Source organism: Pelobates fuscus, chromosome 10 (genome assembly GCF_036172605.1).
Source record: "Pelobates fuscus isolate aPelFus1 chromosome 10, aPelFus1.pri, whole genome shotgun sequence".
Taxonomy (NCBI): domain Eukaryota; kingdom Metazoa; phylum Chordata; class Amphibia; order Anura; family Pelobatidae; genus Pelobates; species Pelobates fuscus.
In genome coordinates this window covers 50,761,438-50,787,870 of record NC_086326.1, presented here as the reverse complement: position 1 = coordinate 50,787,870, position 26,433 = coordinate 50,761,438, and the positions used below count along the sequence as shown (strand labels likewise).

The 26,433-nt window shown below is 37.5% G+C and overlaps 1 protein-coding gene across 4 annotated transcripts in view; it reads left to right on the top strand.

The window, feature by feature from the left end:
• Nucleotides 1-7,364, top strand: part of MKI67 (marker of proliferation Ki-67) — a 47,987-nt gene extending 40,623 nt beyond the window's left edge. For all 4 annotated transcript variants that reach the window (XM_063434558.1, XM_063434557.1, XM_063434559.1 and 1 more), the window contains 6 exons: nucleotides 235-450; nucleotides 864-992; nucleotides 1,311-1,445; nucleotides 2,118-2,246; nucleotides 3,299-4,780; nucleotides 6,619-7,364. In XM_063434558.1, the coding sequence (XP_063290628.1) occupies nucleotides 235-450; nucleotides 864-992; nucleotides 1,311-1,445; nucleotides 2,118-2,246; nucleotides 3,299-4,780; nucleotides 6,619-6,746 (2,219 nt within the window). In that variant the 3' untranslated portion in view covers nucleotides 6,747-7,364. The remainder of the gene's footprint in view (nucleotides 1-234; nucleotides 451-863; nucleotides 993-1,310; nucleotides 1,446-2,117; nucleotides 2,247-3,298; nucleotides 4,781-6,618) is intronic.
• The last annotated feature ends 19,069 nt before the right edge of the window (nucleotides 7,365-26,433 follow it).

The following is a 26,433-nucleotide window of genomic DNA, read 5'->3' as shown; positions in this document are numbered from 1 at the left end:
TTAGGGGAGGAAGATTCACGTTTTACAGATATCCGGTCCAATGTTATTTAAGAATAAAGCAAGGTTTTCTCTAGTTTATACAATTTGAACCATTGGTGGAAGTGTATTAAAATAAATGATCTTGAATCTATGATAACGTGTTCTATTGGCTTGGGTGTATGTATATAAACATTATACACAAACACAGATCTATATTTAATGTGAGCTTGGTTTCTTGTTTTCTGAATATTGTAGGTTTAGAAGAATCTGTGCAGCAGCATTCAGAAGAGTTAACTGAAGATAATTTGGATAATTCATCTGTAAGTCTTTCATCAAGATCAAGCAGGAGAACTGTGCAAAAAGAAAACACAAAGCCCAAAGCAAAGGATTCTGTGCAAGAAAGTGAAAGTACTGCATCTGCACCATTACAAAGAGGGAAAAGAAATCGGACACAAACCTCTGATTCTGCTGGTATTTTTGCTATAACTTCTTTTTTTTTTTTTTTTTAAATAAATGTGTTGCTAAGGGGGCGGGATACTTCTCAATCACACAATGGCAGTCATATCTTTGCTTGGGCCAATATACTGTTATTCCAGTTATAAATATAATATCCCTGAATATTTCACTTTTGCAAAAATTAATCTGGTCACGGTTTTAAAATCTGTATAGACTGATAAAACCATCTCTAAAGAACCCTTTCCTCTCCTTGCTATTTGAGTGCACAAGCCCCCTAATCTAAGTCACATTCATCAGATTTTAATGGCTTCTTTTCCATAAAAGAACTAGTTAAAAACACCAGAATTCAGCAGTGATTACAGAAGTGTAATGGGGCAAATCTATGTATGTTTCTGACTGTTGTTTTATCCTTCTATCTATGAATTTAGCAGCGAGTGAGTCTACCTTGTCAGATGCACAGCCAGAACATTTAGCAAATAAATCTTCTGAGAAGGCAGTTGGCATACGAGTTGGGAGAAGTAAGAAGACTGTGGTGGACCCAAACGAGCAAATGTCAGGTATTACACTGTTTCTTGAAAGATATTTAGGCATCTGTTAACGGAGATGGTTGGAAAAAAAATGGTAAAAATCTGAACACACATTGTATTACCACTGATTTACACTAGTAAGTGGATCCCACTATGTAAAATTAATGACTGCATTTCTACAATAAAGCAAAACTGAAACATACCATGAAACACTGCACATACAGAGATTAACCCCTCTTCATTGGGGTGCCAGGCAGACCAGAGAAAGGGGTGGGGGTCTTAACACTGGTTGGAGTAACCCATCAAATGCAATGTGCTAATTGTCTTGTGTTCCTCCTTTGAATTCAGAGGCAAATAAGTCTGCGCTGACTGAAGCACAGCCAGCACAACAAACAAAAAAATCCTCTCCAGTTGGAAAGCGTGTTGGCAGACGGGCTGGGAGAAGTAAGGAACCTGTCGAAGAGGCAAATGAGCAGTTGTCAGGTAAATATCCAACACTTCATAGTTTGCCAGGAAGCATAAACTTGGGATATTCTACATTCAAGGAACAGTCAAAGCACCTTTACCAATACAGCCCTATTTAATAATCTTGCCAGTAGTGCTTTTGTGCCATCCCACAATGTCGTCAAACCTTTTTTTATGATGGTTTGACATTATACCTGGGTCACCAGAATGCAGAAATGGCTGGATGTCTCCATAGAGTAAAGCACAGCTGACACAGGACAATGCTCATTGGCAGAGCATCAGATGTATTGGCTTTGTTTTTAAAGGGACACTCCGGGCACTAATACAACTTTAATGCATTTAGATTTTGACATCAGTATGTTGTATTTTTTATTTTTTTTTTGCATGCTCAGATCTTTGTTGTTTTTGCACAAAATATACATTTTGAAGAATGCTGCCTCCCTAGCCACGCTCCTCATGCCAGAAAGACTATCAAAGCAATGCACAGTCTCAGGCCCAACAGCATTTAGTAAGCAGTTTTTATCCTCACTATGTGCCTCCCTGAGTGCACGTCTCTCTAATCTAAATTATATTCAGCAGTTTTTACAGGCTGCCTTTCCACAGAAGAACTAGTTAAAAACATTACTTTTGTTTCTTTTCTCCTTTTTCCCATACTTTATGGTATTTTGGTCTCCTTCTCCTAAATTTTAGAAGACAATCAATCAAAGTTGGTTGAAGCAGAGCCAGAGAAGTTAACAGAAAAATATTCTCCTGCAAAAACTGTCAGTAGACGTACTGGGAGAAGTAAGAAGGTTGAAGAGGCAAATGAACAATTAACCGGTACAACCGCATAAGATACATTGGCAAACCAGAAAAAAAAGATTCTATTAGAAATATGCCAAAACTTATTATAAGGGATTTCTCCAAAACAAATGCTATATAACTAGAACTAATTGACTCCTAATCACTCACCTGTAGATTTGCTTGATGAACAGGAATTTAATTTGGTCTAAACTCTTGAAATGGGTGTTTTGAAGTCTAAATTCTATATTATGTGGTACAGCTGCCCTCCCACTCGAGGAAGACACTTAACCCATAAACGTCGGCACAACAGTATTTTCTATGATAAGTAGTTTAAACCCAAATAGCCTTTGATAGATCAGGGGTAGGCAACTTCAGCATCTTGCCTAATGCTCTTTCAGTTATAATGCTGGTAAAATATCAGGGAAAGTGTTTTCTACAACATTTGGAGTGCCAAAGGTTTACCTCTCCCTGGTATAAATCACGGTCCTGCGTTCTCACTGCTCAATTGTATTATTTTTCAGAGTTAAATCGCTTTTGTTTTTGTACAACCCTAGGCTTATTTCCTGGCTGTGACTCACACAGCCAACATTTAAAAAATGTTTTATTTTCAACCAGCACAGTGTGTTAACATTAGAAGTTTCTCTATTTGTTGAACTGTTATCATACACAGGAGATTCCTGCCAGCTTTTAACGCAGTAGGAGATAAGAAATTCAAAGTTGTGTAAATGAAGTTTAAATATTAGACATCGCTTTTAACAGGCATTGTGTAAGGACACTGAATAGGCCACATACAGGTGAAGAGACTAGGGCTGCATAATCAATGTGGTTTAACTCCTAAATGGCAGGAATTGAGCAGTGAGATTAGTGGCATTTTCGATCAGCCGAAACACTGTTTAGTTGCTTTGGTGCTTAGTGTCTCTAAAATGTGCTGACCATTTCTACACAATAGCCAAGTTGCAGATTAATTAAAGTAAGTGTTAATTACACGTTTCAGTTCTTATAGACCTATATGCTTCCATAGATCAAAACAATATATAAAATTCTAGGATTCTTAAAGTTGCAGTGCTGACATTTTTAAATATTTACAGGTCTTAAAGAAGATAGCTTCAGTACAGTACGAGAAGCCTTGGCAAACAGCACTAATATATCAGATGGAGAGTTGAATCCAGTTGAACAGAAGTCAATTACAAGAGCATCAAGACGTCAAAAAGATGTGCTTGCTGCAGATAATACAGAAACTCAAAGCAAGAAATTGCGCGGAAGGCTAACTTCGCCTGAAAATATTTTGCAAAGATCTGATGCAGCATCACTTACCGAGTCTGCGAACACAAAAATGTCACAACCTGCTAGGAGAGGTAGGACTGCCAGAAAAGACAATACAGTTTCTACTTCTGAAGGGAAAGATCATGAGAATAGTTCATCCGAATCTACAAGTAAAGATGCAATTGTGCTTGCAAATCAGGTTGCTGATAACCTTTTAACCCTCAAAAATTTGAGGGGAAGAAGAAAAAATCTGAGTGTAGAAGAGAGTACATCTTTGGTTGTTGAAGATAATGAAAATACAACACTGGGATCTAAACAAACAATTACTAAAAGATCTGCACGTGGTAAGAGAGACACACCACCAACAGATGTTTTGCATACTGAAATTAATGTTACAATGAGGCATTCTGCAAGAGCCAGACCTTCACAACCTTCTGATGAACAAAATAAAATTGTGAAGGAGCATAATTCAAAGACCAAATCAGTACAATGGCACCCTCTTGTGGCTTCTCAAGGAACTTTACCAGAGAGCCAAACTGCAAAAATTGTGGAGGCCGAGTCTCCAAGCATTGGTCGCCGTAAAGGGAAGGACAAACAGGCAGTCAAGGAATCCATTCCAGCTAAAAGGTCTCTTCGAGGAAGGGTTGAAGAAAATTATATGGTTCCCACTGCTGAAACAAGTCCTGTCAAAGCCAAAAGAAGCCCTGCCAAAAAAGTAAAGAGATTGCAATTAAAAGAAGTTCCAGATGAAGATGCTTCAAGGAGAGAGCTAGATCGTCTTACACCAAACTTGGCTTTGGAAGAAACTGTGACAGTTGAGAAGAGGGGTAAAGGCAGGAGAACCAATAAATCCTCACAGAAAGATTCTTCTGATTTTACACATAGTAAGTTTAGTGCTGAATCAAACATGCCTCTTCACAAAGATATTTCAAATCAGAAAGAAAGGCAAAGAGGAGCAATCTCTAAAGCTTTACACCTGGAAAATAATGAAGTTGAAGAAAGTGCTGTTACAAATAGAAGAGGGCGTAGAGCAGCCATTCAAGCTTATCCTCAGGAAAATATAAACAAGTCTCCCATCAAAAGTTTAAAAAAGGGAGCTTCAATTTCTGAAAGCAAGGACTCTGAAAACAATGCACCTAAATCAAGGCAGGGTGTGAAAAGGAAAATAACGAGTGTTGAGCCTATAAATGAAAGTTCAGATGTAGCAGTCCTTGTGACTGTTTCATCGTCCACCAAACGCACCAGAAGAAATGCAAAAAATATTTCAATGCAAAATAAAGAGTCTCCAGCAAAGAAACAGAAAACAGGTAATTGAATGTAATCTGATACCACATTTTAGAATATATTTGTTAGTGCAAAAGTGTAGAAAAACTCCACTGCCCAAATATAAAAACCTAAAAATCAATGTTTAGTTGATATACCGCCAATGAAACTATGCATGCGTTTAATTATTACGATTGGGATATATCTAAAAACAGCTTGTAAAAGCTGCAGGTCTAATTTTAAGTATTTGAAGACCCTCCCCTTCTAACCCCACACAGACTTTGTTGCTGTCCACAGACTTCCCAATGCAGCTCAATAAAAAGTCTTTGTAAGACAGATGCTCTGGGCAATTGCTGCCTCTTGTGTTTAGCTCCACTGGGCTAACCAACCCAGGAAGTAACGAGTCTGGTTATTGGACAAGGTCAGAATTGAAGTAGACTAATAGAAACAAACCAATATACATGCCAATGTTAAAGTAGGGATTACCAAACAATGTAATTTACCGGTTTCTAAGGATTAAGAGTTTGAGGGCATGAATAGTATACGTGAATACGTCAAAGAAAAGCAGTGTCTTGGAAGTGATCCCACTTTTAACATTGTGTGAATTATTATTATTGCCATTTATATAGCGCCAACAGATTCCGTAGCGCTTTGCAATATTATGAGAGGGGATTTAACTATAAATAGGACAATTACAAATAAACTTACGGGAACAATAAGTTGAAGAGGACCCTGCTCAGTCGAGCTTACATTCTATAGGAGGTGGGGTGTAAAACACATTAGGACAGGACAAAAAAAGCAAAACAAAATTACTCTCCCTTTAAACTCCTAAAAAAGCAGCACCTGCATGATAGTGTAGACCCTTTTCAAAACAGACTAAGGTTCCTCTCATCATGATACTTTCTAGTTTCCTTACACCCCCTCTCCTTCCTTATCACCTTGATCCCTCTATGGGTTATCTAGTTTATCCTGCAACCACAGTTCCGCTTGTCATACAGATGTACCCTGCACTGTACCCTGAAGTTTGGATTTTGGATGACAAGGGAAAACCCATAATTAAGAGAAAACAAGCTTGAAGCGGGATACGTTTTTACACCTTTTATCGGTTTTAAGCCACATGGAGTAAGGAGACTTAGAACCTTGTGCACCACAACATATATATTTTAGGGATAGGTTATGGTTCTTAAAGTGACCTTGTAAAAAAGTACGCTACTATGTCAGTTATCACAATGTGATATATTTTTTTGACATGTGACATTTATAAGAGTAACTGTAGAAATGCTTCCTATGATTACAAACTACTTAAAGGGACACTGTAGGCTCCCAGACCACTACAGCTCAAAATCTGCCCGTAGTCTCCCTTTTTTCATTGTTTTTTTTTTTTCCTGACACAAACATTAACTCATACACAAACCTTGCAACTGTAAAAAGAATTAAATCCCACCCCTCCTCCCCCCAAAAAAGTCCTGTCCTGAACCACATGTCATGGGTATCAGGCGAGAAGTTCCACATTCCCTGCAGTAGAGGTGTAGTTACTCTACAATTAATCATTGCCTGATCTACTTGCATTGCAGTGTAAGAAAGTGAAGGGCCACTGCACACAGACCACGTTGACTCCTAGCCTACCCTACTCCCTCCAGCATGTAAGCTCATTGAGCAGGACCCTCAACTCCTCTGTTTCTGTGCATCCTACTTGTCTGGTTAGAATTACATTTCTGTTAGTTCAGTCATTGTACAGCACTGTTGAATTTGTTGGTGCTTTAAAAATAATAATAAAGTGGTCTTGGGTGCCTTTAGTGGTCCTATAATTTGTTGCATTACTTCTTAGTTATGTAAACTGATTTTTTTCCTTGAATTTCTAATTTGTATTCATTTTTCCTAGAAGCAGCTATTGATGCAACTCAGAAAGCTGGGAAATCACGAAGTGTATCTAAAGCTGAAAACGAGAAGGCAGCTAAAGTGATAACCAGAGTAACAACTACCAGAGCAAGTGCACGCACAAAGAAATAATTGTGAATGTATTGATTCCTTTTTTAATTTTTAATTTTTTTTTTTTAAGGTCTGCTTTCATCCTGTGCTAAATTAAATGACTACAGAATTTTTCGAATCATTTAAGTTTTTATGTAATTTTTAGATGTTTCAAAGTTTTGAGCACAGCAGCTTTTCCTCAAAAAATGTAAATTTTTATATTTTTATCTAATATTTTATTCAATTTTGTCATAGACCGTTCTAAGCTTTATATTTTAAGCAATATATCCTGTGACTGGAATTTGGAAATGTTCTAAGTCTTTTTGATTTTTTTTTGGTTTTTTGTTTTATTTTTTTATTTTTTTTTTTAAATTGCCCCTGTATTACATGTTAGAATGGTTTGTGATGTTGAATAAATTAAACTGCCAGTCTTTTTTTATATAGGTCTTATATTTTTGTGGTTTAAAATAAAATGTAATGAAGTGATTCTTAATTTGTCACAGTAGTGATTGACTCACTTATGTGTTGGAGATTGTATTAAAGTCATTCCTGTGTCTGTAATTAAGTCTTTAATTGGATTTACAAAATTCCAGCTATACTCAGTCTTAGACTTATTGATTACAAACATAAAACACAAGATTGTAATGTTGCTTTTAAAAATAAATATATATTTAACATGGATACCATTTATGTAATAAAAAAAAAAAAATCTGTCCACTTAAAACACACATTTTAAACGTTGTGTAGCTCCAGCTGTGGTGGTCTATTAGACGCAGTGGTCCCCAACCCAGTCCTCAGGGACCACCAACAGTCCAGGGTTGATGTATTTCCTTGTTTTATTCCAATGGAGATACTGACAAAACCTGGACTGTTGTGGTCCCTGAGGACTGGGTTGGGGATCCCTGTACTAGCGCATACTGGTAACAGCTGGCAGGACTTTCTTCCTTGATCACTATTTAAAATGTATAATTTATACATTCCTTGCTTTCATAAAATTCAAGATTGCCTGCCACTCAGTTATACTATATAAATTTTAATCACTTGAATTCTCTGCTTGCTAAACATTTTGGAAAACAATGTGAGTTTAAAAGCAGCTATGTTGGTTTTTTTTTTTTTTATGGGGGGGGTTATGACCCCACCCACTTATTGATTATACTCCCTCATTTGCCACTTGCCTTTATTTATAATTATTCCTTGAGCAAGATCTACATATCTGGCCTTAAGCTCCGTCCATTGTCAAGTTTTGTCAACTTGACTGCCAAGCATAGGGAACAATAGTCCTTGTGTATTTTTATGAAAATTATAGCACTCAGGAAAAAGATTCAGATACAGCGGACTATTCTGAAGCAGAATACATTACTTTTGGTGACAGTCGCTTTAAGGGAATTAGTTGAATGATCAATTTTGTCTACCACCTGCTCTTTAGACTGGCCAGTACCTTTCATTTCCAAAGGACTCTTACTGTCTCTTTTTTGTTTAGTTTTTTTGGTCAGTCCTATTGAGTTGTTGGAGTTAAAATGTTTTATTTCGCTATATATTGCTTAGCGCAAAACTCAACTGAAAGTATTTTATAGGTTTCTATATGTGTGGAGCACATTTACCATTAGAAACTACATTAGTAAAGTTGAGGAATATCTACTTCACTTCATGTAGCAGATTTAAATATTTTGTTTTTATTGAATGTTTAACACAATTAAAAATGTATAGTGTTCATTTGACAATATTTGAATGTTAAACAAGTAACATATTTACATCTTTGTATGTTTGCTCCATTATGGAAACATGGATTGCTTTGTAAACAAACCTCAATAAATACAAAATGTTATTTTCTTGATTGAGCATTTTGTATTTTTTGTTTGAAAGTATGATAGAAAGCACAAATGCATTCAGAGAAGACTGCAAATCGTTTTATCCATAGTTTAAAGTGCAGTTAATATTTGCCTCAACTGAAACTTGGGACAGAATCCCTGAGCAGAACACCAATGTAAGTGTGTTTTGTTCCCGCGCGCCCCCCCCCCCCCCGAGCCCGATTAGTAGCTACACTACTCACCCTATTACATTTTTCAGGCACTACCAAAATTTTGCTTTAAAGGGACACTGTAAACCATGTAATTGCTATATCTCTATTAAAATAGCGGTGTCTGAAGTCCCATGGCAACATTCTTCTACTCAATGTTAAATTAATTTTAATACTATGAGAGTTCCAAGCAGCTACTCCAATGCTGATTGTGTTAGAGGAAGTATTGCCACGGGGCGCTGTGTTTGGCTGAGTGTCAGTTCACTTTTCAGCCTGTCTGTGCACATTCATTTATGAATTGGCATGGCTAGACTGTTGTGTAATCTCTATAAAACCAAAGGGAAAACTGCTGGGATTCTTTGAACAGCTGCATATTTTTGCCATTACTTCCTTGCTAGCTGTGTCTTTGGTATGCACTTTGCCTTTTGGTGCACTGTAGTGAGTTAGGAACTGCAGTGAATGCTGGAACATTGTAGGACTTATTTTGCTGAGGTAACAAATATTTTTACACTGCAACAAAAAACACAATTTGAGAGAGACAAAACATCAGTAGCGTGCTCTTTGTTTTAGTCCCTGCTCAGATCCTAATGTTTATTTCCTCACCTTTGCCATTATGGATTGAATGTACCATTAGAATATCAGACTGAAAGTACAGATGCGAAATGCTGGCAAGTTCAATCTGCACGAGATACAGCAACTGCAAATGTTCAGACAAGTGTGCAAATTTCCCCTTTAATATAAATTTTTGTTTTATAGATTTCATTTTATATATAGCTCTACAATAATGTATCTAAGGTCTAATTATTTTAATATGTATTAAGATAACATTAACTGTTATAATACCCACTTTAATATTTCATTTTTCATAATTTTTTTAATATACTCTTCATTTACCACTTCAAAATGTTTTTCATAACATTTACAGTTATACCACATTTTTATAATTACTATTCATTTATTTTTTACAATTTTTAAATCTGTACTCTTCATGATTGAGAGACTTATTGCTTTCACACTTTTTATAATTACATCTTGCATGTACTTATCACTAGGTACATTTAACCTAGAACCCTTCACATCAAAATTGATATAAGCCTAAACCTAATGGATTTTTAATTAACTATGCCAATTTTATGCAGTATTATGCAGTATTTATATAAGGGTCACTAACATATTGTCTGTGTCCCTTGCATCACTTGCTTGACATACAACAGCAGAACTTTAGGACCGTAATACCTCATGGAGCTTCTGGAAGTGACGTGACGGACATATGAAGACTACAACCCCCATGTCACAGAACAATCGGGAAGAAAGGAAGCTAGAGGCTTGGGACGCAACACTCTCCCTATGCTGTGGGAGCTTGCGAGAGTCCAGTCTCAGTAATATTAATGATAGGACAACGAAAAGGAGGCTTGCAATGTTATGCACTCCTGGAAAGGTAGGAGATTGCTTTCATCTGAGCTCAATTAGTCCACTATTAAGGGATATTTAAGCAGGAACCTGAACAGAATTGTTATGAAGCCAGCTGATGATGTGGGCGAAATGTGTGACTAAATTATATATATATATATATATATATATATATATATATATACACACACACACACTCATAAATGAAAAAAATCATTTGTGTATATATATATATATATGAAAAAGTGTACAGTACCTTGCACTCAGGCTGCCAGTGGATTCCAAAATTGTCCAAAAAAACGGGTGCAATACCAGGGCTGTTTATCCATATATCAGAAAGATGTGGCTGCACTCACGGTGAGTGCAGCCACATCTTTCTGAGATATATATGTGTATATGTATATATATATATATATATGTATGTATGTATGTATGTATGTGTATGTATATATATATATATATATATATATATATATATTATAAAAATAAAAAAACAGAAGGGAAGGCTGCTCTCCGGACTTTTAAAACATAAAAATTTATTCAATTATTAAAAACGACCAACGTTTCGGTCCCCGTTCGGGACCTTCCTCAGGGTCAAAAAATAGAACAGCAAAACAATTGTTCTATTTTTTGACCCTGAGGAAGGTCCCGAACGGGGACGGAAACGTTGGTCGTTTTTAATGATAATTGAATAAATTTTTATGTTTTAAAAGTCCGGAGAGCAGCCTTCCCTTCTGTTTTTTCTACATTACTTGGAGCTCTGGTGGTGCGCCCGGCATTTGACTGCCTTTCAAGCGTGAGTGCAGGGGATACATCTATTTTCTATATATGTGTATATATATATATATATATATATATATATATATATTTTTTTTTTACGGTTTTGTTTAAATCTTTTTTTTTTTTTTCTTTTTTTCACTTTGTGCATAAACCATATACTTTAGTTCCTGATTTATACAAAGGTCACACAATTTGCAGAAATTGAGCCCTATCTAGAGGCTCCCCACTTGTGAGTACCCTGTTTCAAATATTGTATGTAAACATTGTATTATAATACTACTCTATGTACGTACCCCTTTGAGTTACCTCATAGGACTACCTGTGAAGATACCAAGAAGAGATATGTGCATTACCTCTTGAATGTGTATTCCTTTGTGATTACTGATACACAATTACTAATATTATTGGTATTTATATAGCGCCAGCTTATTCTGCAGCGCTTTACAATAAGAGGGAAATTTACCAAATGAGACAATAACAAAATGTAACCGGAACAATAGGTAGTTGGAGACCCTGCTCTAACGAGCTTACAATCCAGAGGAGGTGGGGTATAAAAACACAACAGAAAGGGTATTGAGCGCCCTTAATGAGAGAGCAAGAGGAAGGTTTGAGAGATAGAAGTTACTCTTGAAGGCCATAAGCAATCCTGCAAAGATTGGTTTGTGATCAGAAATGCTTCAGACTTGAGAAAGGGAGGTTCTCTGAAAGCTTGTCATTAAAAAATTCTGTTAGTCCAATAAAAAAAAGGTATTACAAGATACAAATTTTATCTGTTTTTTTACACTTACATTACTGGACTAATACGGCTACAATCTCTACTTGAACACTATATATATATATATATATATATATCTCAAAAAAAATAAAGGGAACACTTAAACAAAACAACGTAACTCCAAGTCAATCACACTTCTGTGAAATCAAACTGTCCACTTAGGAAGCAACACTGAGTGACAATCAACTTCACATGCTGTTGTGCAAATGGGATAGACAACAGGTGGAAATTATAGGCAATTAGCAAGACACCCCAATAAAGGAGTGGTTCTGCAGGTGGTGACTACAGACCACTTCTCAGTTCCTATGCTTCCTGGCTGATGTTTTGGTCACTTGAATGCTGGCGGTGCTTTCACTCTAGTGGTAGCATGATACGGAGTCTACAACCCACACAAGTGGCTCAGGTAGTGCAGCTCATCCAGGATGGCACATCAATTCGAGCTGTGGCAAGAAGGTTTGCTGTGTCTGTCAACGTAGTGTCCAGAGCATGGAGGAGCTACCAGGAGACAGGATAATACATCAGGAGACGTGGAGGAGGACCAGGAGGAGCACTGCCAGAGGCCTGCAAAATGACCTCAAGCAGGCCACAAATGTGCATGTGTCTGCTCAAATGGTCAGAAACAGACTCCATGAGGGCCCGACGTCCACAGGTGGGGGTTGTGCTTGCAGCCCAACACCGTGCAGGACGTTTGGAATTTGCCAGAGAACACCAAGATTGGCAAATTCGCCACTGGCGGCCTGTCCTCTTCATAGATGAAAGCAGGTTCACACTGAGCACATATGACAGACGTGACAGAGTCTGGAGACACCGTGGAGAACGTTCTGCTTCCTGCAACATCCTCCAGCATGAGCGGTTTGGCAGTGGGTCAGTAATGGTGTGGGGTGGCATTTCTTTGAGAGGCCGCACAGCCCTCCATGTGCTCGCCAGAGGTTGCCTGACTGCCATTAGGTACCGAGATGAGATCCTCAGACATCTTGTGAGACCATATGCTTTTTACTCGGGAGACTTCACTGAACACAAATATTAGTGTTTCAAAACAGTAAAATGTATTACAACGATGATATCGTCAGTGAAAGTGATGTTTTTTTTTTTGTTTTTGTTTTTTGCATGTTATTTATTATGGAAGGTTGCACTTAAGTGGATTAGCAGCTAATTATTTATATACACGTGTGTTAAGCACTTGCACTTTTAAAATTACTCTGTTTTATAACTAGCGCTGATACAAGATATAGATACAATATTACATATTAACATATTTACAGATAGGTCCCTCCAAAGTTTTAGAATCTTTCGAGAGTTACAAGAAGGCTGAAAATGAGAACCCCTCATTCAGTCTCTCTGGAGAGAGAGTTTTAAGTTTGTATATCCAATAAGATTCTCTCTGTTTTACCTGCGGTCCCAATCACCCTTACGTTGAGTTTGTGGAATCAGTTCAATACCCATGAATCTAATCCTACTTGCAGAATTAGCATGGTGTAATTTCAGATGGCATGAGATAGGTGTCTCCAAAGGTCTTCTTACCGAATTGAAATGTTACCTAATCCAGAATTTAAAGATGGAAGTTGTCTCTACATATTTCATTCCACAGGAACATGTCAATAGGTAAACTATCCCTTCAGTGCTGCAGTTAAAGAAGGACCGTACAGGAAACACCTCTTTATCTCCACTATCGATATAGTTTCTAGTTACCTTGGCGATGTAAGTGCAAGCATTACAATGGCCGCATTTATAAATACCCTTTGATAAGTATTGCTTTAGGGGTCTACTTAAAGGTGTGAAATGGCTCGATACCAGTGTGTCTTTTAAATTCCTACCCTTGCGTGCTGTTTCCGTTTTATATGAGAATCAGAGGTAAGGACTGGCCAATAACGTTTAAGCATGTCCATCATTTTTGGCCAGACTGCATCGTATGTCAGTATGAAGCATATTGGATTAGAAACAAGGACTGAAATATGGTCTGTAAGAAGAGCGTCTCTGTCTGCACTGGTTGCTCTAGAGTAGGCTTAAGACCCTATTGGGATAACCCTTCTCTTTGAAGGTTTTTCGAAGGTCCCATGCCTTGATTTTAAAATACTCTAGTGTGGAGCAGTTTCTACTAATCTCAATTGTCCTATGGGTATACCAGCCTTTAGTGATGTTATGGGCAAAAGCAAATATTACAAGTTTCAGAATGCAAAGTTGTATTTTAAACTGTATTCTTTGTCTTTAAGATATTAAAAACTGACAAGGTGTTAGAAATGGAACATATTGTTTTTCATACATTGTTTCTTTAATAGCAATAGCCTCTTACCTACTTTCAGTGCATAATATGCTGCATAGTTCTAACTTGCGCCATTTGGTCTTTGCTTAATACAATAACAATTATTGCATAAACAAACTTCAAGGCAATGCTACGTTATAGCAATTATCTCTTACCTACTTTCAGTGCATAGTATGCTGTGTAGTTCTATCTTACACCATTTTTTCTTAGCTTAATGGAATTTCCCATGACGTGTGCACCCTTACGTTTTAGTTATGACCTTGTATCTTTGCCAAGTTAAGGGAGGTCCTAAATCGAACATTTAAGGTATAAATATGTGCACTATTAATATTAGGACACAGAGAGGAGAGATGTGGAGACAGAAACGCTGTTCCATCTTATGATGACTGAGAGGCTGACATGTTCAGGAGGGTATGTTATTTTATTTTAATGAAATTGCAAGTATATGGTTTAATCTTATAAACTCTGCTATAAGTTATTGTAATGGATTTTATATCTCTATATTTTTATTTTATAAAATATCTAAAAAGACAAAACTTTATTGCTTACAAGACAATCCTTATTTTAAATTGTATTCTCAATTATTTATATATTTTAATTAAAGGATCTCTTTCTAACTATATAAAATTATGACTAAGATATCTGTATGGTTAGCCCTGCTAAGTTCTATGCTTTAAGAAGTTATAGTGGTAAATAAGGCTGCGGTTACAGTGGTTGTGGGTTGTGGGTGGTAGCTGGTCAAATTTAGCAAGCCATTGGTGGCTGTCTTTTTACGATAGTATGGTGACAATATTACCTGCTGGTTGTATAGATATGGTTAGGTCCAATAAATTAAGATTTTTACCTCCAATCTCACTTGTGACTTTCAAGTTGCAGTTATTAACATTTACGAGTTGGACAAATTCATTAAAGTCTCCTATGGATCCTAGCTATATGACAAAGATATTGTCTATATATCTTTTCCAACAGTGTATTTGCTCAAAGTAGATTCATGGACGTGGCAGGTGGACTTACACATACACTTTAATGGCTATTGGAGTGAAACAAAAAAGCCTCCAGTTATTTAAATGTGCATAAGCCATTGGCATGATGGTAAAACAAAAACACAAGTTATTTAAATGTTCATAGGGATTTATGTAGGTAATTTTTTTTTTTTTTTTGGTGGGGGGGTTAAACATTTATTTGTAGCAAGGGATGCATAGCTAGCATTTAAACAGGGCAGGAATTTTGTTTATAGATTGCTTTGCACACAAACTTAAAAATTGAATGTATGTAAATTTACACAATTTCATTTTTCACTTAATTGTTTAGCCTTTATTGAAATATAAACAATAAGAAAAGAAGAGGTACAAGTAAACTTGGAGGATACAATGAATCTAGGTAGTAAACCTACAGGTTTCTAGTACAGTTTCAGCAACCCATAGCCTGATAAAATACAACTTTTAATAATAAAGTATTAAAACTAAAAAAGCACGGTCGCTAAGTGAAAAGAAGTAAGTAGTAGGAGGAGAAGGAAAACCTCCTTGGAAGAGCCGCAAAACGCGCGTCGGGACTAGGTTAGTGGAGGAGCTAGACAGGGACGATGCTGCTGCTGAGACTATCCGCTTAGTATAGCCACCCTCTTGATTAGATTTTATTTTTGAGAATTATTATGTGCTACAATAACAACAATGATAATGTGCCAGAGGAGAATATATAGCCTGATGTTAATGTGAATCCCTGTGAGTGTAGACCAATGATAAGTACACACTTAATTGCTTTTCACTTTACTTGTAAGTAATACTGTAATATTATCGATATCGTGGTACAATCTTACCTTGAACTAACCAATAAAATTCCATCACCATGGAAAATTATGTGTGTCTCTGATCCTCTGGCTAATTGTGACTACTCTCCAGTGGTAAGTGTATTTACGAAATGACTATTAAATTGTATGTACTGAAATGTAAAATGTTTAATATCAAGTAATGATTTAATGTAGACTAGAAAACATAACTATGGTATATTCCTTATTGCAAATGAGTATCCTGAGCACTGTTAATGTAATTTCAATAGCTTAATTTGAATTTCTAGCTTCACTCCAAATGGTTATGCAGTTATTTAACTGGGACAAGGGATGGGGGTTGGCCACCTAAAATTGTTTTTTTTAACACTGTAGAGTCAGGAATAGACATTTTATTCCTGACACTATAGTGTTCCTTTAAGTCTGTACTTTTAGATATTTTATGTGCTTGGACCCTCTTTACAGTCTATAAAAATGAAATATGACTTTTAGAGCTGTTAATGGACCTTATTATGTATGTATCTGATTCATATCTCATGTAATTACAGCCACAGATATGGTACTGCACAGGAGTCCGACCTTGCCCAAACACCAATCCAATAGCAAAATCACTGAATAATCCATCATGTCTTTAATTCTTCAGTGTCTCTTTATTGAAATTCACAACAGATACAGAACAATGTTTCAACCGGGAACTGATCTTTGTCAAGCTGAGGTGTCACACACTGTGAATCATATATAGCTTCAACTTTTCATATCCCATGTAAAACATACAAACATGAATGGGTTATGTGTAGATTAACTGCAAAAAGACATGGCATTTCTGTCCATTTACAAGCAAGGCCTACGTGGATTTGTGTGAGTTAATGGCATTCTTGCTCACGTTCAACACAGTTACAAGTATAGCATTTTTATTCCCACCAATGCTGTTCGCCTCACCAAAAATCTTCCCCACTTTTTCTGGGACTGTGCTCCTGACTACTCCTCCCAAATTCTAATTGTACTAATGGCCCAACCATGGGCGTCCGCAGGGGTGGCGAAGGGGGGCTCTTGCCTTCCCCTGGATTTTTCAGCTTGTTCTGCTATTTTTCGTGGGAGATTGAAAAAAATGCACTGCAATACCGTGTACTGTGTATGGAGAGAGACAGGGATTATTATTATTATTATTATTTTGTTATTTATATAGCACCATCAGATTCCGTAGCTCTGTACAATGGGTGGACTAACAGACATGTAATTGTAACCAGACAACTGTATGTACAGGAACAGAGAAGTGGAGGGCCCTGCTCAATTAACTTACAATCTAGAGGGAGTGGGGTATAGTGACACAAAGGGTAAAAGTAGGAGTACGAAGTAAGTTGTTAGAAAAGTATGCATAGGAAGCTACATCTTATCCCTGCTTCTCTCTGCTGACTGAAACCGCAGTGGAGCAGCACATGCAGCCAGCAGAGACAGCCTACAGATCAGGTAAGTGAGGGATGGGGGGCAGCCTACATATCAGGTAAGTGAGGGATGGGGGGCAGCCTACAGATCAGGTAAGTGAAGGATGGGGGGCAGCCTATAGATCAGGCTAATGAGGCATGGGGGTCAGCCAATAGATCAGGGAAATGAGGCATGGGAGGGCAGCCTATAGATCAGGGATGTGAGGCATGGGGGGCAGCCTATAGATCAGGGATGTGAGGCATGGGGGGCAGCCTATAGATCAGGGAAGTAATGCATGGGGGCAGCATATAGATCAGAGAAGTGAGGCATGGGGGGGCAGCATATAGACCAGGGAAGTGAGGCATGGGGGGCAGCCTATAGATCAGAGAATTGAGGCATGGGGCAGCATATAGATCAGGGAAGTGAGGCATGGGGGGCAGCCTACAGATCAGGGAAGTGAGGCATGGGGGGGGCAGCCTACAGATCAGGGAAGTGAGGCATGGGGGGGGTGCCTACAGATCAGGGAAGTGTGGGAGGGGGATAGGGAAGAGACAGCCTGTAGATTAGGTAAGTGAGAGATGGGGGGTGCAGCATACAGATCAGGTAAGTGAGAGATGGGGGGATCCACCTACAGATCAGGTAAGTGAGGAATGGGGGAGACAGCCTATAGACTAGGTAAGTGAGGGATGGGCGGGAGGCAGCCTACAGGAAGGGTCAGCAAGGAGCAGGAAGGTAAAGTAAGAGAAGGAGCAGAAAGGAGAAGGAACAGAAATGAGCAGGAAGGGTCTATAAGAAGCATGAAGGGTCTACAAGGAGCAGAAAGGGTCAGCGAGGAGCAGGAATGGTCAGCAAGAAGCAGGAAGGGACAGAAGGAGCACAAAGGTAAAGTAGGAGAAGGGGGATATGTTTTATGCTGCTATTTTTACTTCTGCACTTTACTGCACTAAGTCCCTGAGGAAGTCCATATCCAGGACGAAACGCGTAGGACGTGCATGGTGACAAGCCGTTTATTTTATACTGATATGTAAGTCATTAAATACTTTTTTATCCAACTCTGGAAGTGTACTACATTTGTGTATATATCTTTTTCTCTTGAGATACATACATTCTGCTCTGTGAGGAACCTGTGAGGAGGGACAACATACTGGACACTGAAAGATATCACCCAAGGCTTTTAAAATTCTGCAAATCTGTGAGTGACCAATTGTAACTATTAAACAGTGCCCATCCCCACACAGTTAAACGCTATGTTTTTTTATTCTACTCATATTTAGCAGATTTTCCCCTATCTATGTGCAAAGTAGGAGAAGGGACAGAAATGAGCAGGAAGGGACATCAATGAGCAGAAAGGGTCAGCAATGAGCTGGAAGGGGCAGAAGGAGCACAAACATAAAGTAGGAGAAGGAGCAGAAATTAGCAGGAAGGGTCTGCAAGGAGCAGGAAGGATCTGCAGGGAGCAGGAAGGGTCTGCAAGGAGAAGGAAGGGTCTGCAAAGAGCAGATAGGGACAGAAGGAACACAAAGGTAAAGGAGCAGAAAGAATCAGAAGGAACACAAAGGTGAAGCAGGAGAAGGAGCAGAAAAGGGTAGCAAGGAGCAGAAAGGCACAGCAAGGAGCACAAAGGTAAAGTAGGAGAAGGAGCAGAAAGGGATCAGAAAGAAAAAGGAGCAGATGGGCGCAAAATCAGCAGAAAGTAGCAGAAAGGAGAAGGAGCCAAGGAGGAGAGAAGACAGTGTCAGAAAAAAAAAGAAGTCTGTGCCAAATGAAGGAGAAGAAAAGGAGATTGGAGCAGGAAGGACAAGTGAAGTGAACCCTCCACTTTATTCTGGACACCACATCATAAGGCTTTGGTACCTGGGCCTGGCAGGGAAACTTTGGACCTTCTCATCTCCCCAGGTAAAAAAGAATATCAATGTTAATGCGATTACTTTTATTTACTGAGTGTCAGGAAGCACAGAGTGCCACTGGGTAGGGGTGTCACTGATTGGCTAGAATGGTCAGCTGGCACTCTAAGCCAATCAGTAGCTCCCCATTCATAAAAAAGAAAAACATTTTTATGAACCGGGAACTAGCGATTGGCTTAGAGCGTCAACTGACCATTATAGCCAATCAGCGGCACCCATGCCTGGCGTCAATCTGCACTTCCTTACACTCCATTTCAGAAACCGAATACCACTGAGCGACCTGAAGATCTGGGGCTGGAGGAAGCCTTTGGGGTTAAACCATTTGAGTGCGGTTTAACCCCTTAAAGGAAAGAGAGCACCCACAGGGCTTCCTGGAATCATAGCATTTTCATTCAGATGAAGTTGTTATGGTGACCAGAATGTTCCTTTAATTTGCTTAAATGAACACTATAGTGTCAGGAATACAAACATGTATTCCTGACACCATTCCTGACATGTATTCCTGACACCATAGTTGTAAAAACGCTATTCACCCAGGCTTTATGTGATAATGACTATGCCCCTTCCCTTTCATGACACTGTCAAAAAGGGACCAAGCATGGATGTCATTACAATTATGCCCCCCCCCCCCCCCCTGGAAAAATTACTGCAGATGCCCATAGGCACAACTTAAATACATGATAGTAGATAGAGACAAAAGGATCAGCGCTGGTCAACCAAGTTTAAGTTTAGAATATTAGATAGGTAGGCAGCACACCTTAGAATGTAGGGCTTCCTCTTAGCCCCACACAATAAATAAAAGTGTAAAAAAGGATAAGGGAAAAGTTGCACCAAAACAATACGTGTATAAGTTACACGAAAACATTATGTTGATAAGTAACACGAAAAACTATTGTAACCGGATTTAGCAAATATATAAATAGAATGATAAAAATTAAAAAAATAGTGGGTATTGTTATAAAGAAATGTCCAGTATAGAGATATAAACTTGCCAGAAGAAATGGCTATGGTATTTTTCAGAGAATATTCTTCCGGTGAACTGCTCAATGGATTTAAGTGGTATAATCCCCCCCTAGGATTCTTTGGAGTAGTACTCACTGGAACAGAATAAAAATGGATGCCAGGCAGTAGAGACGTAAAAGAATAAAATAATAATGAAAGAGTAAAATGGCACACTCACGGTATACAAGTAGCCAAAATACCTTTATTAACAATATTAACAATAAATATTAACATTAAAGTTACCAAAATACCTTCATTAACAATATTAAAATATCCAATGTGGATAATTTAATATTGTTGATAAAGATATTTTGGCTACTTTTATACCGTGAGTGTACAATTTTACTCTTTTATTATTATTTTATTCTTTTACGTCTCTGCTGCCTGACATCCATTTTTATTTTGTTCCAGTGATGACTACTCCAAAGAATCCTAGGTGGGGATTATACCACTCAAGCGCTATGTATTGAGCAGTTTGCCTGCTCAATCAAATGTGAGTACTAATTTAAATTTTTATACACCTGGAGTTTTAATACAGTGAACATTATTGCTGTTCCTTTTACCTTTTTTAGGTCTTCACATTATTGAAACTATCAACTTCTCACGTATCCTATACGTGGGGATTGTACCACTGTACGCTATCCATACTAGAGCTGGTCAAAACTCTAGAAAACATAAGTAGGACTATATAGACTTTTTTATATACCAAATTCTAGGATATTTTACACGATTAGTCTCTCTTTGTTTTTATATACAAATTCCAAGACTTCTTCTGACCTCGATCTTCTGGTGGAAGAATACTCTGAAGAATACCATAGCCATTTCTTCTTGCAAGTTTATATCTCTATACTGGACATTTTTTTAATAACAATACCCACTGTTTTTGAATTTTTATCATTCTATTTATATATTTTCTATGTCCTGTTGCAATAGTTTTTCGTATTGCTTATATACATTAGAATAATATTGTTTTGGTGCAACCTTTCCCCTTATCCTTTTTTACAACTTAAATACATGCATTCTCTTCTGGTCCAAACATTAGCAAAGATGTTCTATCTGGGGCTACATCCTGATTCCTTGTTGACTTAAGATCCCTAGGATGCCAGTGTTTGCCCTTGCCTCTATCACTTGCTGGCTGATGTTTCTCCACTTGTTCCCTCCATGGGCTCGAGCTCAGTTAGACATTTTTAGTAATAGTGTCCATCATTGATTGAATTCCCTGTTTGCTTTCTTAGTTCTGATTATAATATATTGTTGCCAACTGTCGATCATTTTTGTTGTGTAATTGGTTCTAGTAGACATAATTGGAAATTGACCATCACTGAATTCAGTTAAAATGAATTTCCATAATGAGAGTATTTGATTGTGTATTTTCATCAATCAGTTTCACATTTCAACCATCCGCTTGCGTCCAGACTGGCTGAAATCCAAACTCTGTAATTTGGAGGTTGCTTTCAAAAACATGGACATCGATAAATCTTGTGAACGATGTTCAGATTTTCAAGTCAGAACACATTCAGACTTCAGTGAACAATGCTGTGAGTAGAACACTTCTAACAGGTTTGAATTCTTGAGAGATCCAGGCACACAGTCAGAAGGGATCACAAGGGTCTAGAGCGGTTCATATATGGGATGAAGGTCTGAAGTATGCAGAAAGTAGAATGGAATTCTATGACGGTTTGATGAACAAAAAAAAAAAAATCCTTTGCAAGTCATGTTGTGTGCCATAAAGTAATTTAAAGATTTTTAAGACTTAATGTGTAACAATATATTATTCTATATTGTTACACATTAAGTCTTGAACATCTTTAAATTACTTTATAATAAATATAAGATTCCTAGGATGCCAGTGTTATAAATATATAAATAAATATATAATGGGATTAAAATTTGCAAATATGTTATGGACTGTTTTTTGTACATAATAGTTCAATGCAAATTTCCCCTAAAATAACTATTGAAAAGTTAATTTCCCAAAGGACTCAGTCTTCTGAACTTAACCATTCCACTTGAAATGTTTGCAGGCTAAACCTTGCAATTCCCATTTCTTTTTAGTTTCCAGGTGATCTAAACTAGAATGATTTTAATACTCTGTGGCATCATTTTTGTTTAACTAGATCTCAGGCTGAAAATGCTAAGTCGTACAGGTCATTCTCTCGTGTGGGGAAACATACTGAGTTAGAACACTGACCAAGATTATGTATTGTAATTACAAGACATTACATCAGGTACTTAAGATGTGATAGTTTAATGCTTTTATTTAATTAGAGAAGGGATTGACGGTAGCTCTTCGTCCCCCTGTGGGTTAGGATGATGTACATTAGCTACTAAATAAAATCCTCTTCTCCTCCCTCCTTGTTCAGTAGTCAGTAATGCTCCACATGCGTCTTCCAAACATGAAAGTAGTTTAGAGACCTTTAAATAGTGTTTACTGTACAATGCATTGTGTCTTTTGTTTCCTTTTATATTGTAAATACAAAATGAAGGCAGGCGCTTAGTAGTATTTATAGGTATGGTGGCAACCATCTTCTATTGATTCTTTATAGAAATAGTAAACAGTGTAATATTTTGACTTTACGTAATTAAGTTACTGATTAACCTTATAAAGTCAATATCTAGCTGCCTTTTGTGTTATAGTGGCAAACCCTAAATATATCAACCCTTAGATAACCTTGTCATAATTATTTTGTATTACATTGACAAAATGTTTTATAATTCACTTTTTGTTTACTTTATGAAACTAGAATATGCTTAAAGGACCACTATAGGCACCCAGACCACTTCAGCTTAATGAAGTGGTCTGGGTGCCAGGTCCCTCTAGGATTAACCCTTTCTGCTGTAAACATAGCAGTTTCAGCGAAACTGCTATGTTTACAAATGGGTTAATCCAGCCTCTAGTGGCTGTCTCATTGACAGCCACTAGAGGTGCTTCCGCGCTTCTCAGTGTGATTTTCACAGTGAGAAGACGCTGCCGTCCATAGGAAAGCATTGACGATGACGGCAGAAGAAGGAGGAAATTCCCCGGTGCTGGAAAAAGGTAAGATTTTAACCCCTTCCTCACCCTAGAGCCCGGCGGGAGGGGGACCCAGAGGGTGGGGGCACCCTCAGGGCACTATAGTGCCAGGAAAATTAGTACGTTTTCCTGGCACTATAGTGGTCCTTTAAGTTTGTTAAAATACTGCCCAAACTGTTACCCCTTACTTTAACTGAATGACTATCTGTCAGGCTCATAGCTGACAGACCAGCTACTAGTATTGATGTTGTGCTTTGTTCTTGTGTCAATAGAGATGCAGCAAGGCATCCTCATTTCAATATCAATGCAACAAAACTTCCTTGCTTTAATATTGAATCCGTACAACCTCGTCATTTTAATACTGACGCTGCGCAGTATCATCACACCAAGAATCGCGCAGCTCGACATTTTTGGCATCAAAAGTGATGCAGAATGCTTTCCTTAAATATCAGAATTATGAGACTACTCATTTTTTCAACGCCCATCTTGCATTTTACACAGTACAGGCCCATAATAGAACACTTATCTCTATTTAAACCCCTTCTTCCAACTAGTCTTTGCCCTACCATGATTCTGGCTACCCACAAGTACATTCGTCTGCTAAATTGTGTTTTCCTGTTGACCAGGCTTTCTTTGACTACTCTGATTTTCTGTATTCATTGACCTTGGCATGTCTTATCATTCTGTCATTATTCTCTATTACGTGACCTTGGCTTGTCTTACCATTCTGTCGTTGTTCTGTATTCTATTCCTTGACCTTGGCTTGTCTTATCATTCTGTCATTATTCTGTATTCCTTGACCTTAGCTTGTTTTACATTCTGTCGTTATTCCTTGACCTTGTCTTGTCTTACCATTTTGTCGTTATTCTGTATTCCTTGATCTTCGCTTGTCTTATCATTCTGTCATTATTCTGTATTCTTTGACCTTGGCTTGTCTTGCCATTTTGTCGTTATTCTGTATTCCTTGACCTTGGCTTGTCTTACCATTCTGTCATTGGTCTTTAGTATCCTGTTTATGAATTGTTTCTGTTGTCTGTATGATTGGGTTACTAAACCTGACACGTGCTAACTAGCTATATGCTAATGATATACTTAATTGTCTTCTGAAATGTAATCTCTGTAAAGTATATTACATTCAGATATAATTTTGAATTTCACACAAACTCAACTTATATTTTAAATGTATGTACCATAAAAATAGTTTATGATATTTTAATGATAACAGGTTTTGTAATATGTTATGTAAATTGGAGGCAAATGATATTTTTAAATCCCAGGCTTGTGTAATGCTCTGCTATTACATAATTTGCCGATTATTTCCTACCATGTAATTACACTACATCAAGGAAATAGATAAATACATGTATACAGCTTGCAAGATGCTTATGATGGGGACTGCTTATCATTTATACTTGGGTTCCCAATATGAAACCTGTACCTAGATTAAAAAAAAACAAAAAAACACCAGTTTGAGAACAGGCTCCATTTTAACCGGGATTGCACTTAAAAACCTAAATATATATGGGGTTAAACATTAATTAATCCATGTGGGCTCCTCCAGAGCATTTTAGATATATTTTGGGAGAATTGATGTCACATAGATAATATCTTTATTGGACATGAACAGACATTGCACTATTTCGGCCCACAGCGGGGCCTTTGTCAAGCTTAACAAAGGCCCCGTTGTGGGCTGAAACGTTGCAAAGTCTATTCATGTTTAATAAAGCTGCCTGAATTGATTCCTATAGGACATTGAGGGATTGCCAGCCCTTGTTCAAGAACACACTATTACTGTTCATTGCAGTGTGGCTTCCTTTTCTAGTGTGGACTACATAGATAATATCTGTCATGAGATATGTGAATTAAGTGTAAAATAAATGTTATAAAATTTACTAAACCCCTGTAATCAGTCATAAAAAACATTAGATTACATCTAAAAAACCCAGGCAACTTAATTGCTGTATAAACACTCACTAACCCCACAGATTCTGGGGTAAGCAAACTTTCACACACCAAATTTTGTAGACTACATCTTCTATAATCTTCAAATAGCCGCAAAGCTGGTAAAGCATCAGGGGAGATGTAGTCTACAACATCTGGAGTGCCAAAGGTTGCCTATCCCAGGAGACTATTCATCAACACCAGTTCTGAGTGATAGTCTCTATTCCCCTAGCATAGAACTTACGTAATCTTGTTCGGTCTTGTACAGTAGATATATTTTTACCTCTCAAATGCAGGCAACTTATGTGAATATCCAGCCACCACCTGTGAGAACAAGTGAAAATGTAAACTAATTTTTACCCTTCCTTTATAGTCTTTCTCTTCTGCGAGACAGATTTTATCAGATAATCCATATGATGATGTGGTGGAGTAGCTTCAGAAAAGCTGGAAGAAACATTCCAGCGTTATACAAAACGAATATCTTGCAATCCACACAACAACGTAGAAGCTGCTGAAAATGTATTCCATTATATTAAAAAGGTACAACAATCTATGCAAAGGTAAAAGACGAAACTAGAAACATTGAAGATTCCCACGCAATCATTTTGTGCATAAGGCACTTTAGTGACACATTTTCACTCATGAAACATCACATGTGAAATGTCAAGGAAAATCCAGTTTATATTCTTGAATGGACTAGTTATCTATTGATAGTTGAGTTACCTATTTTTATTATTACACAATGGATAGACCACACATTGCTTATACGTTGATGCTTACTTAGACGAACAAGTTAAAATACATCTTTCTATGATACTATTCCGGAGAAGCACACCTTTATGACGCAGTGAAAATTTACTTTGTAAAGAAACACTACATTTGTTAATACACGTGCGTGTTATGAATATGGCCTCTTTGAAAATCACGAAAAGGACAACAATAGTCTGCTTGTCTGCAATAATGCTAATTACATGGATATTAAGATCAATATAAATATCCCATCTGGTCATAAAAATGTAGATACGTTAACTCGAGAACATTTCTTGCAATAAAACCTGGAGTGAAAAATATCCCAAAAATTAGATTAAGTTCGTGTTAGCTTGATTCCTCGAGTACTTCAAAACTCATATCACTGATTACAGCTGCCCATCGTCCTCTAGCACACAACGATAATCACTGTTTAACACAATCACTTGCAAATGAATTGCAAATAAAGCACTTACAGAAATGAAAATTAACACTGAGTGGTGAAAGTGTATGGTCTAAAAATCCTATGAAGGTCAGCAATTAAAACGGTATGTTTTCCATATACTGTCTAAAAAAAAAAAAAACTTTTGCAGCAATACGTTAAATGAAAAACACCACCAACCAAGCCAGTGAAAGATGTACTTTTTAATACAGGTGTTTTATTGCAACAATAAA